This window comes from Ixodes scapularis, unplaced genomic scaffold (genome assembly GCF_016920785.2).
Source record: "Ixodes scapularis isolate PalLabHiFi unplaced genomic scaffold, ASM1692078v2 ptg000323l_1__unscaffolded, whole genome shotgun sequence".
NCBI classification, from domain to species: domain Eukaryota; kingdom Metazoa; phylum Arthropoda; class Arachnida; order Ixodida; family Ixodidae; genus Ixodes; species Ixodes scapularis.
This window is the reverse complement of record NW_024609965.1, coordinates 1,257,499-1,275,772: the sequence shown is the minus strand read 5'-3', so window position 1 is coordinate 1,275,772 and position 18,274 is coordinate 1,257,499. Positions and strand designations below refer to the sequence as shown.

At 48.0% G+C, this 18,274-nt stretch overlaps 1 protein-coding gene across 1 annotated transcript in view; it reads right to left on the bottom strand.

Annotated features, from left to right (window-relative positions):
- LOC120841744 (flavin-containing monooxygenase 5-like) overlaps window positions 1-18,274 on the bottom strand; it is a 69,681-nt gene that overhangs the window by 21,061 nt on the left and 30,346 nt on the right. The window contains exons 5-6 of the mRNA XM_040212711.1: window positions 3,746-4,047; window positions 2,136-2,336 (exon numbers count right to left, since the gene is read on the bottom strand). Coding sequence (XP_040068645.1) covers window positions 2,136-2,336; window positions 3,746-4,047 — 503 coding nt within the window. The remainder of the gene's footprint in view (window positions 1-2,135; window positions 2,337-3,745; window positions 4,048-18,274) is intronic.

Here is an 18,274-nt window from a genome sequence, read left to right as displayed (position 1 = left end):
AGCACAGTCAGCGCCACAAACGCGTGCAGGGACACGCTCTTTCACGCGCTTCTGAACAAAAAATAATAATAAACGTGTGACAAAATGGCAAGATGGCACCACCCTAAGCACAGCGCACATTAAGGCACCCTACATCACCCAGTACCCGCCCAATGACTAACGAAGGTACCACAACCGGAACCCGCTCTGCACTCACTCTGACTATCAAACACCGACAGCGAGATTCCCAGATATTCACAGGCTCTCCTGACTCAGACGTGGATGACTGGCTGAAGAACTACGAGCGTGTCAGTGAGCACAACTAATTGGACGACTCCTTCAAGATCACCAATGTGATCTTTTTTCTCAAAGACACGTCACTCCAATGGTTTGACAACCACAAAAGAAAAAAAACACATCAATTTCTGGGACGGGTTCAAAACGGCGTCTGCAGATGCTTTTTGTCAATACGACCACCGCAAAGAGAAGGATCGGAACGAACTACAACGCAGTTACCAATCAACGGCACAATCGTTACTGCCTACATCAAAGATATCCTCCGATTGTGTCGCCGAGTCGACCCCCAGATGAGTGAAGACGACAAGGGACGCCACCTATTCAAAGAGATCTCACAATACCTATTTTCCACCGTAGCCCCCAAGTCCCCACCGATTGTGGCGCAACTTCTCTTTGAATTTCGAAATTACAAGGAGCTCGACAACACTTGAATACTGAAGAGGCCGTTCGAACGCCTTCCTGGGCCCGTTTGCCCGAAGCGCTAACCGCGGCTAAAGTTAGCCGCAGTACCTAGGAGAGGGATTTTGATATCACGTGACTGGCTCGGTAGGGATGCGGGGAAACATGGCGGTGCCCCAGTGAGTGAGCGCCGCTCGCTTTGGAACTAATATGTCGTTGTAGCTGCAATATCGGGCGCGTTAGTCAGCAACGAATAATGCAGGAGGCTTTCGCTTTGCCTTACCTCACTTAAACCGCAAAGCATGGGCAATGACATCGCCGCTATTTTTAGATAGTGTTTCGATTCTGGGCATTCCCAAGCCTAAGTGAACGCGATAATTGTCGGCATGGCAACGTCTTTGGAAAGCGGATTGTTGATAGCACACAAAAGCAGACAGCGTCCCGAGAGACGTTTTTCTAAATTATCCAAGCATCGCGAGGAGAACGCTGGAAGTGTAATTCTACGGTTCACGCGCGCTGGCCTTCCTCTTATAAAAGATTTGAAGTAAAAAATCATAATAAGGCTTTAACGAACGCGCGTGCAAGGCAAAATTTGTTTTATCCTTTTTGCTTTGGAACGGTTACTACTGCAGACGCCAGCACGTGCGACGCGTGCAACTACAGTCCTATGTAGCATGCACCTCGGTGCTTGTATAATTTAGAAAAACGGTCTGTTGGGACGCCGTCTGCTTTTGTATGCTATCAACAATCCGCTTTCCAAAGACGTTGTTATGCCGACAATTATCGCGTTCATTTAGGCTTAGGAGTGCCCAGAATCGAAACACCATCTAAAAAATGCGGCGATGTCATTGCCCATGCTTTGCGGTTTAAGTGAAATAGGGCAAAGCGAAAGCCTTCTGCACCATTCGTTGCTGACTAACGCGCCCGATATTGCAACCACAACGACATATTAGTTCGAAAGCGAGCAGCGCTGACTCACAGGGGCACCGCCATGTTTCCCCGCATCCCTACCGAGCAGTCACGTGATATCAAAATCCCTCTCCTAGGTACTGCGGCTAACTTTAGCCGCGGTTAGTGCTTCGAGCAAACGGGCCCTGATGTGTCTCCTGCTTCCCACACTGACACGAACCTCTCCAACCTGATATGTACATACCTCTATTCTCTTTTATGAGTGACAAGCGACCCAAGAAATTCGCTTCGATACACTTCAAAAATTCATTAATTGATTTAGATGCTACCGCGGTCCTGGATAGCGCATTTTATTATATGATGACTCTAAGAAAACAAAGGGAGTTTAGGACAATAATAAGGTGCGTTATAATCTAACGGCGTTATAAAGATGAACCTGAACTACACATTATATCAACTATCGTCCCACTTGTTTGCTTTTAAAGGAACAGATGCAAAAACGCTTTGCACATATCTAAAGATGACTAAGAAGTTCGTCGAGGACCACGCACCTGCGGTTCAATAAGGGGGAGTGGAGATCCAGCGCCCTTCACGAGTCCAATGATGGCCAGGGTCGGGTGCTCCAAGCCAGGCGGGAAGACGTGCTTGTAAAGTTGTACCTGCTTGTCCACAACCGGCATCACGTCCTCGGAGAGCATGGGGAACTTGATCTGGTAACCTGTGGCCAGAATGACGGCGTCTAACTTTGTCACCTGTGCACGGGTGTTTATATTGTCTTAAAAAAAAGTGAAAGCCGTTTACAACTCCCAGTAACGCCGAAAGAGAGCGCAGCTCTTGATGAGGAAGTAGGAAACGTACTGAGGGTCACGTGTTCTCGGGGGGGGGGGGGGGGGCGCGGGGGAATCACGTGACGTCGCGGGAGGGGGGGGGTCCCTCCCTCTCCCCCCCCCCCGAGGTCACGGGACCCCTCCCCGGTGGAGGGGTAACGTGACGTCGCGGGGGGGGGGGGGGCGGTTCACGTGACCCCTTCCCCCTCCCGCGAGGTCACGTAACATCGGGGGAGGGGGGTCCACGTGGACGGGTCACGGGGAGGGGGATCATGTGACCTGGGGGGTTTCACATCACCTCGGGGGGTGTCATGTGACCCCCAGGGAAATTTTTGTGCTAGATTTAGCGGAGAAATTTTTCCGCTATATTTAGCGGGGAAATGTTTTCACTATATTTAGCGGGGAAACTTTTCCGCTAAGTCCAGCGGGGAAATTTTTCCGCTAGATTAAGCGGGGAAATTTTTTTGCTAGATTTAGCGGAGAAATTTCTCCACTAGATTTAGCGGGGAAATGTGTCTGCTAGATTTAGTTGGGAAATTTTTCCGCTAGATTTAGCGGGCAAATTTTTCCACTAGATTTAGCGGGGAAATTTTTCCGCTAAATTTAGCGGGGAAATTTACCCATAATGCACCGCGCGGCTACACCGAGGGCGACGGCGACGCCGCTCAAGCCGGGAACGGGCGCCAGCTGCGGTCTAAAAGCTCAGCCCACTACGCTCATGAATCTTGCATCTACTGAGTGTTAATTAAAATGATATGTATACAGTCTTTTGCCTGAGTGACTTGCATTTCTCCTTATTTTATTGAAGAATAGTTTGTCAAAACTTTGATCAAACCATTTTCTGTCTAGATAATAAAATTCAAGAACCTTTGTGTTTAGTATCTATGATTGCAGCAATGAGCAACAAATTCGCAATCGATTATTTTATATCCTTTTAGTAAAATTACCACAAAAGACAATACCAGTACGTAAATCTGTTTGGTCAGACCAAAAACGATACTAATATCAATAGTTTTTGTTCGCTTACTTCTCGATAGTTGCTCTACTCGGCTGTATGTTTTGTAGTTGATTGCTTTCATACTGCTATTGTATAATTTTCTCTTTTGACCCCAGGTACCGACTGTAAGAGGCGGACTTAGTTTGCTATTACAAATCTTTTTTTGCTTCCCACATACTCTTCCGTACAAATTATGACCTATGTTTCTTCATCAGAATCAAATAATCAAAGATATTGGCAGCATTCCTCAATGCCCTGAAGTTACAAAGCTGCCTCAACTTTGATGCTTTTCAGCGAAAACTTTCAATGCGCCCATCAGTGTCCGTTTTAACCTTACCTCCCTGTCATTCTCGAAGAGGACGCCGTCCTCCGCCAACTCGACCACGTTTCTCTTAAGGATGACAATGCCACTCAAGATCAAGGATGGCAGCACGTCGCTCAAGCTAATACGCTGGCTGTTTACGCGGTTCTTGGGCCGGAGACCATAGGCCTCGTGGCTGAAGTAGTTATGGAACCGAGCTTCCGGTTTTTTGAGGTTCATGCAAGTAGGCAACAGGCGTTTCCTGAAGTCCATCGCTCTTGTTGATAGAGCTGCGTCATGCGGCATGCCGTTTGGCCCAAGCCTCTTGGCCACCCAAGCTCCCCCCTCGATGAGAAGTAGACCTGCAGCACACGAAAAGGGTTTTTATAATAGTTAACAATAGGCGCTGTTTATTGGTTATTACGCTGACTCGCTAGGTTTTCTACCGCAGACATTAAAACACAAACGAACTCTCATGGCAAAGAACATTTGTCACGTTTACGTTAATAGTGATGGAGATCCTGTCACCTCTGCTCTACACTCCCCCTCCCCCCTCCCCCCCCCCCCTTTGCTTGGTCAAACAATTGTCGCCCCCTCTCCAGAAAGAAAGGATAGGTGTGAGATATGAAGAAAGACATTATTTTTAAATAAATAAAAAATCTGGCCTACATCAGTTATCGAAAATTTCATATGCAAAAAGGACACAAATTGTTTCAAATTCTGATCCCCAGAGTCCCTCCCAGCAAGTTTTATTTGATTCCCATTTGCGGGTTGTTGGTGAGCTAATTGCTTTAGAGTTGTAAATGGGGAAAAATAAATTTTGTCGCTACATAAAAGGAACATATAAGGAAGACGCTCAAGACACATTTGTCAACTTCTTCCCTTGGTGTTTCGTGATACTTCAGCCGCCTACATTAACACACCCCGGCATGTGTTACAATGAGTGACGTCGGCACGCGCTTTTCAGTGAACGGCGTAGAGCTTCATGAGTATTAGGGATGTCGCGAACCACCCTAGGTTCGATTTCGAAAGGTTTCGATATTTGCGAAGCGAACTGAGGTTCGATTTCGAAAAATTTCGATATTTTTGTACCGACCGAGGTTCGATTTCGAAAAATTCGCAACTTTTGTCCACAGCGGAGTTTCGAAATCGAAAATTTCGAAGCTTTCACGGTTTCTAAAATTTCGAATTCGAATATTTCGAATATTTTTTTACTTCAGGTCGATAAATTCGACGATTTCGAAATTCTTTGTAAAAAAAATCGAAAACTTCGAACGCTTCGAATTTTTATAGACATGAAGTTCGAACAATTCGAAGATTTCGAATTTCTTTTGGCATAAAGTTCGAAAAGTTCGAAAGTTTCGATTCTCTTTTAACGCTAAATTCAAAAAAAAAAAAAAAACCTTTGAAGATTTTGAATTTTTTTTAATCCAAGTTTTCAAAGTTTGAAGTCCGATTTTCAAGTTTTTCTACAGTTTCAGTTTCAAATAACGTTTTCACGACTCACTTGTTTTCACAAAATCAAGTTTAGAAAAGTTAGGGGGTGATATCTAGATTCTGCGAAGTTGGTAAGGCAATTAAATGAGACGACGAGTGTCCCGGACGTGCTAGAATATTTGCCAGTGCAGAATTGTGACCGCCAGCCCCCGGGGGGGTCTTTATCACGCAGTAGCGATCACACGAACACACTGTTTTACGAGACTCATCCAGTTCGAAACGGCCAGGGGCGAGCAGGAGATTGAGGCTCAGAGAAACCTTGAAGCGACCTGGCAAACTAGCTCGCCACCCCTTGCACGCTGGTAGTAATCCGATCCGGTGAAGTTTATAATCGTACTGGAGGTTTATTTTCTGGGACGGAGGAATCGCCTCGCAAAAAGCACGAAAGCCGACACAACTCGAGGTCGAGGAGCGTTCTACCATACAAGTGGCGTCGGAAGAGGAAAGACGGGGAGAAAGAGGGTAGCGGGGGGGGGGGGGGGGGGGGGGGCTTCAGTTTCCTTCTTCCCCTTGCAGGTATTTCGGACTGTTAAAGAAAACAATACGGGGAAAGAGGGCGTGGTCGAGCTTATTTTAATCTGAAATTATTTATGCGTATGTATAGCTACTGTCGCTCTTCACTGCATAAAAGGTTGCGTAGATGGTCATTGTTAGAAACTCGTTGTCAGAAGGCACTGCTCGTCACATGCTTAGTGGTTCGGAAGTTCAAAGCTGTCTTTTCGACCTAAACACCTGTGCCGATAGTAACAAAAGAAAAAAAAAAAAGAATAACTGCGGGAATAAAAAGCAGGAGAAAAAAAAACTATCAAGAATTCGTCGGAAGTGTTCTATTCTGGCATATTCAGAGGTTCAGAACTTCGAAACAAGTTTCTTTTACCAAAATGTGTACAGGCTAAAAGAAACACGTCCCAGGAACGTGAAGCGAAAAAAAAAAAAAAGGTTTTCTTTTAATGACGTGCTGAACTTGAAGACTACTAGAAATCTTCTGCCATGAGTTAATTTATTCCTTAACGTGAAAAAACAATAAATATATTATTTTGTATTCTGCAGATGGCAATGATATGTACTGTCTGTGGTGTTAATTTAAATACGATACCTCAAACAACTTAGACGAAAATAAATATCAAGTTTAGGTCATAATTGCATGCAGATACATGTTTGGACATTTCTTCGAAACTCACGTTGAATAACAATAATCACATCTTAAGACGGCACTTACCTACGCTATACATAGATCATTCTTAAAAAAAAGTATAACATATCTACCATAAATAGCTCCGGCTGCAGCGTGCTTCAAATCTGGCACAAACGATAATCGTCAAAAACCCGTCGTCCGTCCTCGCCCCTTCGGGGATTTATTTCTTTAAACCTAAGCATGCCAGAACATTGAAATAAATGACATTGTCTTTCGTAAGGAACGCAGCACCGCGTGTAAACGTTCCAGAAAAAAAATTACGAATGTACCCCACTACTTGAAATCAAATGAAACCGTCCGCCGGTCTTTCGAAGTTCGACGAACGTCGAACTTTTACCCTATAAGTTCGAAGTTCGTCGACCTTCGACTTTTCAGAATTCGACAGTTCGAAACTTTTCGAATTTTCTTGGTAAGTAAGTTCGAAAGTTCGAAATTTATCGAATTTTTTGGTCAGTCAAGTTCGAAAGTTCGACAAGCATCGAACCTTGCAGCGCAGTAAGTTCGAAAGTTCGAAAAAGATCGAATTTTTTAGCGTAATAAGTTCGACGGTTCGAAAAGCGTCGAACTTCTTAGCTTAACAAGTTCGAAAATTCGACCTCCGTCGAATTTTACGATATAGACAATTCGAAAAATTGAAATCTTTCGAACCTTTCGAACCGCTTGATTCGATCATCGAAACTTCGATTCGAAAAAAGTTCGCGGCATCCCTAATGAGTATACAGTGAAGAGCTGCGATAAGTTTTGGGACAGTCTAGCAGTGGGTTGATTTCGAAAATCAAAAGAAAGGTATTGTATGATGCAGATTTTGTGTATTGCAAAGAACTATGTTGGCGAGAGTTCTCAGGCAATGGAGGACTAGGAGGACCAATCTAACTCAAGATTATTGGATGCTCGTGCACCACGTAGGCCAGAAAGCACAACTTGTAGCTTGGCGAGATCTGTGCGCGAGGCCAGGGCTGACAAAGGAAAACACGAATCGAGCGTGTTCCGTCTTTGGCGAGAACAAATTATCATGTGAGTAGCGCTTACTGCTGTAGTTTTTTCTGTGTTTTATTGACTGTTCTGAATGCGAGTCGCCTTTACTTACTATGCCATATCTCACTGGGATTTTGCCTAAATAGAGATAGCAGTGATGAACCTGATGACTCCCTCCCCCTTTTTCACCGAAATTCTTTGGTCGCCGTAACCCTGGAATCTCTATGAATCCAATAATGAATCCGGGCATAAAATGAAATAATATGACCTGACCGATATCAGCAAGAGGAAGTTAAGACGGCAGCCTAAAACATTTTATCACCTTGCGAAGGTGAGTTGGAATAAAGTGGTTTGAAAATCGCTTGTACAAGAGTCCCTGAAAGAAACAGTCTCACGCGGCTTAAACTTTCAGGACTAAGTGACTTAAGAACAAAGAAACCCAAGAATCTCTTCTTGATTCCTTTGGATTCAGAGTTATATTGTGCCCTTCTGTCGCTCTGGAGGAGAGAACACTGAATGACCTTCCTGTCCTTCTAATTTTCTCAGCTACGGGAGTTGCCAGCACTCAGTACACCAGTTGGGTCTGGCGAGGCGACAAGACCTCAAGCGCTAGGTGCTTTGTTCATGTCAGCATTACAGGGGGCGGTGTGCTGCACAACATTCGAGGGGGGATCTACACTCTTTTCGGATACATTAGGCCCAAAATTACTGCTGCTAAATTTGCCAGTGCGTAATTTATAGCTAAATGTGCTGCTGGATGTAGTGCTTTCTTTTTTTTGGTTGTTTGTTTTACTTGAGGCACACGAATTATAAAATTTAAGCTCGAATTAGATCAAAATGTGCAAAATAGTGTCCGAAATGGTAACGTCGAATTAAATATCGATTACTAAAGCATGTATTTGCAGTTGAAGACAACTAAAGAAAATGATTTGTTAGAGGGTAACTGCAAAGAAAAAAAGTGTTTTTTTAAACAGCCTAATTTGGGCAAGCATGTCACAAAACAAATCTTCCGCGAAAGAACAAATTTTCTTTACCAATATTTAGGCCACAGGACGTAATTTAGTCGCGGTCGCAACTTCTCCACATTTGAAACTCCCGCTCTTTCGACGCGCGCGGAGTGGCTGCTACGCGTCACCGGTAACGTATAGCAGCCACTCCGTGACGTATAATACCAACTATGCGGCGCACGATTTAAAACGGAAGAAATCGCCGCAAACTAAAATCAGTCTGGCGCAATAAATATTGCTGCCAATTTTTTTGTTGTTGGCGTAAAAATTGTTTTGTGACATGTTTGTCCTAATTAGGCTGTTTAAAATTACACTTTTTTTCTTCGCAGTTTCCCTTTAAGATTAATCACCTGTCTGCTTATCCCATCTTAAAGACCGCGTGCCTCCGAATTCCGGTGAAATATTAAAAGTGACCGCATAAATCGGCATGGTGCCGTACCTATGGAGTAATAGAGTGTCACGTAGGGTGGCCACTCACTTAGGCTTAGCGGCTCACTCAACTGCCTGCGCACCCAGAGACTGTTGTGAAGTTCGACTCGGCTAGGGCTGTGTCGAAATTTTGTCTAATCTAGATTTGGACGTCGAACCTTAAGGTTCGAGTGGTTCACCAAATTTTCCACCTTTTAATAAAGTTCGAAGCAGTTGAAAGTTTGGACAGTGTTGCCCGGCTTCTACCCGAATATATCCAATTTTGGGAAACAAGTAATTTAGAAACTTCTTAGTGAGAGCGTTGGTAATGACCTAGGCTTAGAAAGACAGGGGACGGGACACCACATCTTTCAACTTTCAACAAACAAATGATTTATTGCCGGACGCTTCGCCTTCGGAGCTCCACTATAGGAGAGGGAAAGTTAAAAGGAGGGGGAAGGTGAAGGAGGGGGGGGGGGGCAAGACGAGGCCCCGGGAGAAAAACTGGGGGAAAGTAAAGCGCAGAGACAGCGGGAAGGAGAGGAATGAAGGAAGCATCCCGATTTCCCTCTGAGGTGCAAGGAGCGCTCGCCCGGCCCGCCAAGGCCGTCAACTCCGGTCTGAGGAATGTCACCTCTCTCTCGGACAGCGACAACGAGGCCGAGGAAATGTTCTTCGGCGTCTCTTTTATGGCGTATGCCTCCACGATCTCGCGCCCGTATAGCGGTTTTGTTGGCCTCCAGATCACGCGCGGACGGGAACTCGGGGGCACATGGAGCGCAAACCTTGAGGTGATGGACCATGGGTTGTTGGGAGTCTTCGTCGTTTTTTTCTATTTCTCTCTCATGTTCGCGCAGGCGGTCGTTGAAGCAGCGACCCCTCTGTCGGATGTACTCTGCCCCGCACGAGAAGGGCACGGAATACACCCGTCCGACCGCGCAGGGAACAATAGGGGCCTCATGCCTCTTGGCGCAGCCGATCTTGGGAGGAGGGGGAGAGTTTACCAGGCGGCACATGGCGCTCAACTTGAAGGGGCACGAAAACGCGACGTCCTTGTCGAAACGTCGAGCCACCGTTTTTAGTCGGTGGGTGCTGTTGTGGATATAGGGGATGGTTGCATACCTATGCCGGGCAAGCTTCCGAGTGGCGGCTTTTTCGACTATTAGTTTTCTGAGCGTGGAGGCCAGCAGGTCGCGCGGGTATCCGGCGTTTGTGAGGCGGCTGAGCTGTCCCTCCAGGCTAGATGAGGAGAGGTGTTGAGAGGACTTTGTGCGGGTGGAGGAGATGAGACTTTTTGCGATGAATGCTTTTACTGTCTTTGAATGGTGGCTTGTAAATGGTAGCACCGGCTTCTGCGTCCGCTGCTGGAAGCGCCAGCAAGTGCCTCCCTGGGTGGCCACGAGGCGTACGTCCAGGAACTGGGGACCCTCCGCCGAGGGGTCCTCCCTGGTGAAGCTCAGGCCATTTGCGTTATCTGTGAAGGCTTTCTGGATGGCGGCGGTGGGCGTGCCGGAGTCGTGGAGCACCAGATAGTCATCCACATATCTGAACACCTGGGTTCCTGGGACGACGCTGTCCAGTCGCTCTTTCACGGCCTGATCCACGAAGGAAAGCTAGACTTCGCTGAGCGCAGGTGCCATTCAGGACCCAATGCAGACACCAGATTTTTGTAAATATATTTTCCCGTGATGCTCCACCATGGTCGATCGAAGATATACTCTGATTAATTGCAGGAACGCGCTGAGGGGGATGCCGCAAGAGTTTTGGAATTTGACGATACCCTGTGTGGTGATGGCTTTTTCTACCGCATCCAGGAGGATGTTGAAGTCGAGGCTGTAGTACATGTCGGTGATGTCTAGGGAGAAGAAGGTGGTACTTGGGCCTGATGAGTAAAGAAGCTGGAGAGCTGGGAGGAGTTCCTGAGAGCTGCCCACGCGGAAAGGCTGGTCCAGGGGGACGGCTGCCAGGTGCTTCTGCAGGTAGAGAGCCAGAGGCTTCTGCCAGCATGCATTTTCTGATACGATGGTCTTTAGCGGGATCTCGGGCTTGTGGGTCTTGACAGTGAAAAACTCTTTTAGTTACTGGTTCGCAGGGGCCGACACTCTCGTGAGAAGCGACGAAAGGTTGTTCGACCTGCAGATGTCTTTGACTTCCGAACGGAGGGTACGGGACGGTCTTTTGTTAACGAGGACGAAGTTTTTCTTGATGGCGAGTTCAACCTTTTCACCGAAGTTAGACTCGTTCATAACCACAAACACTCCTGTCTTGTCTGCCTCCAAAAGCTCCAGGTCAGACCCCCTGAGTTCATTCACGACTTGTGGGAATTCTGGTTTGGTTGGGTGGGCTGCTCCATGCATGCACACCAAACGGGAACCAACACCGAGGAATTCTTGTCGGGCAGGCTCCGGAATTCTTGACGCGATCTGGTGTACCACTGCGAGCTGATCTACTCTTGACGGTGTGACAGAGGGAGCGAATTTGGGTCCCTTTGAGAGCAGCGTCTCGGCGTGCGGTGATAGTTTCGAGCCCGAGAGATTTAGCGGAGGCTGAAGCTTGGGACACTGGTTCGCTCGTTTTTCTGTGGATGCAGTCGTGATTACGACCTTCCAAAATGAATCCAGGAGGTCTTGTCCTGACTTGGTTAGAAATATGTACGAAGGGTGAACTGTAAAGCGGGCACCGAAGATGCCCGTCATGAGACCGGGAAGTGACCTCTGCATGACAAGGATTTCCTGCGAGAGCTCACTGCGTGCTAGCTGCATGACTTTGTAGTTGGCAGTCCAGCTGGCAGAGTTGAATCCAAATACCTGGTGGATGGCGGGGGGAGGGATGGTCTTCCTGAGGTAGAGTCCAAAGGATCGCAGGGGCAGGCGAAGCAGATACAGTCTCGAGATGAAGAGGGCGGCACGGACAAAGGGGTCTGGCTGGAAACCCGAAGGTCCGATGCGTGGCGGTTGTGGACGTGACAAACACATAGGTCTCGTAAATAATAAACTTCTTAGTGAGCGCGTTGGTAATGATGTAGGTTTAGAAAGGAACGGGACAACACATCTTTCAACTTTCAACAAACAAATGATTTATTGCCGGACGCTTCGCCTTCGGCGCTCCACTATAGGAGAGTGAAAGTTAAAAGGTGGGGGAAGGTGAAGGAGGGGGGGGGGGGGGCAAGACAAGGCCCCAGGAGAAAAACTGGGGGAAAGTAAAGTGAAGAGACAGCGGGAAGGAGAGGAAGGAAGGAAGCATCCCGATTTACCTCTCAGGGGGTCCCACAAGTGGTGAATGAACTCAGGGGGTTTGACCTGAGGCTTTTGGACGCAGACAAGACAGGAGTGTTTGTGGTTATGAGCGAGTCTAACTTCGGTGAAAAGGTTGAACTCGCCATCAAGAAAAACTTCGTCCTCCTTAACAAAAGACCGTCCGGCACCCTCCGTTCGGAAGTCAAAGACATCTGCAGGTCGAACAACCTTTCGTCGCTTCTCACGAGAGTGTCGGCCCCTGCGAACCAGTATCTAAAAGTGTTTTTCACCGCCAAGACCCACAAGCCGGAGATCCCGCTAAGGAGCATCGTATCAGAAAATGGATGCTGGCAGAAGCCTCTGGCTCTCTACCTGCAGAAGCACCTGGCAGCCGTCCCCCTGGACCAGCCTTTCCGCGTGGGCAGCTCTCAGGAACTCCTCCCAGCTCTCCAGCTTCTTCCACACATCGGGCCCAGGTACCACCTTCTTCTCCCTAGAAATCACCGACATGTACTACAGCCTCGACTTCAACATCCTCCTGGATGCGGTAGAAAAAAGCCATCACCACACAGGGTATCGTCAAATTCCAAAACTCTTCCGGCTTCCCCCTCAGCGCGTTCTTGCAATTAATCAGAGTATATCTTCGGTCGACCATGGTGGAGCATGACGGGAAAATATAATTACCAAAATCTGGTGTCTGCATCGGGTCCTGCCTGGCACCTGCGCTCAGCGAAGTCTACCTTTCCTTCGTGGATGAGGCCGTGAAGAAGAAACTGGACAGCGTCGCCCCAGGAACCCAGGTGTTCAGATATGTGGATGACTATCTGGTGCTCCACGACTCCGGCACGCCCACCGCCGCCATCGAGAAAGCCTTCACAGATAACGCAAATGGCCTGAGCTTCACCAGGGAGGACCCCTCGGCGGATTGTCTCCAATTCCTGGACGTACGCCTCGTGGCCACCCAGGGAGGCACTTGCTGGCGCTTCCAGCAGAGGACGCAGAAGCCGGTGCTACCATTTACAAGCCACCATTCAAAGACAGTAAAAGCAGGAATCGCAAAAAGTCTCATCTCCTCCACCCGCACAAAGTCCTGTCAACACCTCTCCTAATCTAGCCTGGAGGGACAGCTCAGCCGCCTCACAAACGCCGGATACCCGCGCGACCTGCTGGCCTCCACGCTCAGAAAACTAATAGTTGAAAAAGCCGCCGCTCGGAAGCCTACCCGGCAGAGGTATACAACCATCCCCCATTTCCACGACACCGCCCATCGACTAAAAACAGTGGCTCGACGTTTCGACATGGACGTTGCGTTTTCGTGCCCCTTCAAGTTTAGCGCCATGTGCCGCCTGGTAAACTCTCCCCCTCCTCCCAAGATTGGCTGGGCCAATAGGTATGCGGCCCCTTTTGTTCCCTGCGCGGTCGGACGGGTGTATTCCGTGCCCTTTTTGCCCGGGGAAGAGTACATCGGACGGACGGGTCGCTGCCTCAACGACTGCCTGCGCGAACATGAGAGAAAAATAGAAAAAAAATGAAAGCCGTTTACAATTCCCTGTAACGCCGGTTGGAGCGCAGCTCTAGAGGAGGAGGATGGAAGCGTACTGAGGGACAGGTGACTCCTTAAGGTCACGTGACCTCATCGGAGGCCGGGTGACGTCAAGGGAGTCACGTGACCTCAGAGGGTCACGTGACCTCAGGAGAATCACGTGACCTCAGGCGGCCACGTGACCTCAGGGGGTTCACGTAACTCCAGGGGCGTCACGTGACCTTAGGGTGTCATGTGACCCCACTGAGGTCACGTGCCCTTGGGGGGTCACGTGACCTTGACGATGACAATTTTATGACGTCATCAGTGACGTCACTGATGACGTCATCAGTGATGATGACGATGCCGATGCGAATGCCAATGACGTCATCAGTGATGATGACGATGCGGATGGCAATGACGTCATCAGTGACGTCACTGATGACGTCATCAGTGATGATGACGATGACGATGACGTCATCAGGTTGCATGCAACCTGGATTGCATGCAACAGGTTGCATACAACTCGTTGTATGCCATTTGCATGCAACTCCCGAAGGAACCCGAGGTCCTCCCGAAGGAACCCGAGGTCCTCCCGAGGTCCTACTGAAGAAACCCGAGGTCCTCCCGAAGGGACCCGATGTCCTCCCGAAGGACTTCGGGTTCCTTCGGGACGACCTCGGGTTCCTTCGGGAGTCCTCGGGTCCCTTCGAAAAAATTTACCCATAATGCACCGCGCGGTTACGCCGACGGCGACGGCGACGCCGACGCCGCTCAAGCCGGAAGCGGGCGTCTAAAAGCTGCGCTCTAAAACGACGAAGACTCCCAATACCCCATGGTCCATCACCTCAAGGTTTGCGCTTCATGTGCCCCCGACTTCCCGTCCGCGCGTGTTCTGGGGGCCAAGAAGAACCGCTACGGGTGCGAGATCGTGGAGGCATACGCCATAAAAGAGGCGCCGAAGAACATGTCCTCGGCCTCGTTGTTGCTGTCCGAGAGAGAGGCGACATTCCTGAGACCGCAGTTGACGGCCTTGGCGGACCGGGCGAGCGCCCCTTGCACCTGAGAGAGAAATCGGGATGCTTCCTTTCTTCCTCTCCTTCCCGCTGTCTCTGCGCTTTACTTTCCCCCAGTTTTTCTCCCGGGGCCTCGTCTTGCCCCCCCCCCCCCCCCTCCTTCACCTTCCCCCTCCTTTTAACTTTCCCTCTCCTATAGTGGAGCTCCGAAGGCGAAGCGACCGGCAATAAATGATTTGTTTGTTGAAAGTTGAAAGATGTGTTGTCCCGTCCCCTGTCTTAACGTATGTAACCCTTTCTAAACCTAGATAATTTAGAAAGTGGTGTATTTTGTATTGTATATGTTTGTCAATGTTTACAGCATATGTAAACGAAAAAGTTCGCTCTTAATACTTTCGTTAGTTAGTAATGTGGATCAATAATGCCAGTACACTCAAAAAATAAAAAAACAAAGAAAAAAAAGAAGAAAAAAAAAACAAAAACAAAGTTGACTTTACCTGATGGAGGAAACCTCCATCAGGTAAAGTCAACTTTGTTTTTCTTTTTTTTTCTTCTTTTTTTTTCTTTTTTTTTTTTAGTTTTGCGCATGAGCACACAAGTAGAAATTCAGTTGAAGCTTTGCCGAACATCACTTCGAAAGTTTTCACATGTCGACCTTGGTCGAAGTTGAACCTGGGCAAGCTCGCGAATTCCCTAGTTTGATGTTCTTTAGGCGCCTCGGGTGGAACCAGTTGAGCAAAGGAAGTAGGGAGACAGCAGAAAAGAAAGGCGAACCGACCGCTGGACTACTACCTGTTTCAATACATATTCCTCTTCTCTTAATTTATTTCCATTTCCTTTGTGCCTTTGCTGCTTTCTTCGTTTAACAGAGGAGTTGTTAAGGGCTAGTTGCCTCAGTTTTGTGTCCGTGGACAAATAAATCTAGACACAACCCTCTGGACAGCTATGCGATCTATAAGCGACGGCGGAAAATCTGTCCGGTCGTGTCTGCTCACCACTACACCACGCCACCAGCGATAGAGGCAATCAGACAACAGGCTTGAAAGTTTTCTTTTTTCTCATTGCTCATGTTTTTTGTTACTGGTTTTAATCAACTACCCACAAAGGGTGCCGTGTAGAAAATAGATGTTCTTTGGCTTGTAAGGTGATTGAAGTGGTGCTCACGCATTTGTCAGCTTCGTCTCTAGCAAGAGCCTGTAACACTTTTCTTGCAACCTGTCTCTCTATTATTATGTGAACATGGTAGAGCTCTGGTTTGCAGAGGCATGTGCGACGATGGGCAGCTAAGTGTCCTGGTCCTTGCGAGGCTCCTAAGGTTTGCTGCATGTTCGAGTGCTTTTTCGTTTATACACCTACCAATATGTCCTATATAGCAGCGCCCACAAGTTAGCGGTATTTTATAGATGATTCCCTTTTTACATGGAGCGTAGTTTGCTCGGTGCCTGCTGCTACACTCCGGCGCTCGTGAAGGGAAAGCGTTTTTCGAGAAAACACTTTGGTATTTGTAGCGTCAGCTCGCTTCAATCTATGAGAAACACACAATAAACTTGTCGGGGACGCAGCTCACACTAAAAACACAGTTGAAACACTCTCCACCCGTTTGCGCTTTAGCTGTCGCAACTCCGCCATAAAGAAAGAATGTCGATAAATCGACACGATGACAGTAACAGCTAGCTACAGCATGGCGCATCCTTCCCCGTCGGTGGCAATTAATTTATAGAACGTCATTTCATCGACAAGAGATGTTACATCGACAAATCGTTTGTTGGACAGCTTATATTTGCCTTTTTTGTAATAAGCTGCATGTTATACTCATCGCATTATCATGCTCATTAGACGCGGCAACGCGGGCTTCCATGGTACGGGCTGCTGCCTTTCCGCGGTGTCGCGCCTCTCCAGAGCCAAAAAAAAAGAGATTATTATTATATTATTGTGAGGCGGGCGCCGCAAAGCGACGTGAATGGAGACAGGTGGGTGGGTTCACGCGCGCCCCAGTGATACACGCGTGACGAAATGTCCCTTCAGCGTGCAATTCGCGTAACAAGTGTTGATGAAACGTTCGTGTCAACGCAACGTGTGTCCATGAAACGTGTGTCCATGAAAAATTGTCCACGAAACGTAATTCCACGAAATGATGGGTACCCCTCACCCGCCACATTGGCGGCTGCCAAGTCGTCCGTCGTGCTAAAGCCACACTCGTTGTAATATTATTTTAAAAGTTCGAAGCTACTAACAATTTTCGAAACGTGTTAATAAAATAAAAAAAACTATTTATTGAAGGTACACATATAACGAACGTATAAATAATTAGGCATCGCTTCGCCAGCCACTGGGTGTTGCGAATAGTAACAGTCGGACCACGAAGGGCTGCAGTGGCCGCTATTTACACATCACTATATTAGTCTATGACGTAGCGTGCCACAATTTACAACATAGGTGCGTGAAGGTAGTGTAAGCATCGCATGAAAATTTCAAAGAACGAGCTGTCTTAAGTAAAGAGTAAACAAACGATAACTGTATTGTTTCTCTTCTACGTACGGCACCGTCTGGTAACCGCGCGCCTTCTGACTGTCGAAACCTGCGACAGATGACGGCAGCGGTCTCGCAGCTTGTGCAGCCTTTCCTCAAGCGGCTGTGGCCTTTGAACTTTTGATAAGCTGCTTCCAACACCTCTAGCAGCTCTAGTAAGTCGTAGCAGGATACGTGAACAAGCCGATTTATGGGGTCACCTTAAAAGCTTCACCCGGATTCAGGGGCAAGTGGACACATTGAATGAATAGCGGCTGTGTAGTAATCTGAAGTAATATTTATTTAAAAAAAAACTAAGTAAAAATTATAAACGTGCAATGACGCAATGGAGGCATAAAAGACGAATGGAGCTCGAGTTCCGTCATGAATTTCTTCCATTACCCCAGGGGTCGGTCTATATAGACCCTCTTAAAAAATCTATCAAACCAGATTGGTAGTCCCCATTTTGGGGGCAGCAATGGGTGTGATATGACCCGAATCCTCGCCAAACGCTGACTTAGCACTCGTTTTCGATACAAGCCGAGCCGTGTTCACGCCGACTCCTCAAGCACCCCTGGTGTCCAATTCACTCAGAGTACGTGTCCAAACAATGGCAGACTCGTATAATGGGCGCAGCTGCTGGTAGATGGCGCCCACTTTCGAAAAGGGTGTAATCCTGCGACGGCTTGAGCGCTGCCAATCCCTTTGTTCCCGCCGCGTTCCGCCTGTCAGTGAACCCGGCACCGACCCCCAATATAAACACTGGCAAGCCTCGCAGCAGCAGCAGAAATTGTGCGTTAACCCAAAATACCACCGACCAGCACCAACAAAATGGCGTTAGGGACATTTGACAACGACAAACTTGAGACGCAGCCGAACACTCTTGTTCAATCATACACGTGTTGATATAGTAGATACACAGCGTCACCAGCATGCTGTTAGGGGCAGACCAGTGGCGGGTCTAAAAGAGGGGGGGGGGGGGGGGCGGCCCTAGGGGGCTCCTTCCAAGACATATCAGCCCCCTCCCCCCTCCGACCCAGGCTCCCCCGGCGATGCTGCGCGGACTACGCAAACCAGAACCTGGCGCGAAATGTTAATGAATTAAAAAAGGTTGTATCCGAGCAGAGGAAATTCGAACTTTCAAAGTTCCAAATTTTAATACTTACAGTTGAACCTCTGAAATGTTTGTATATTAGTGGCA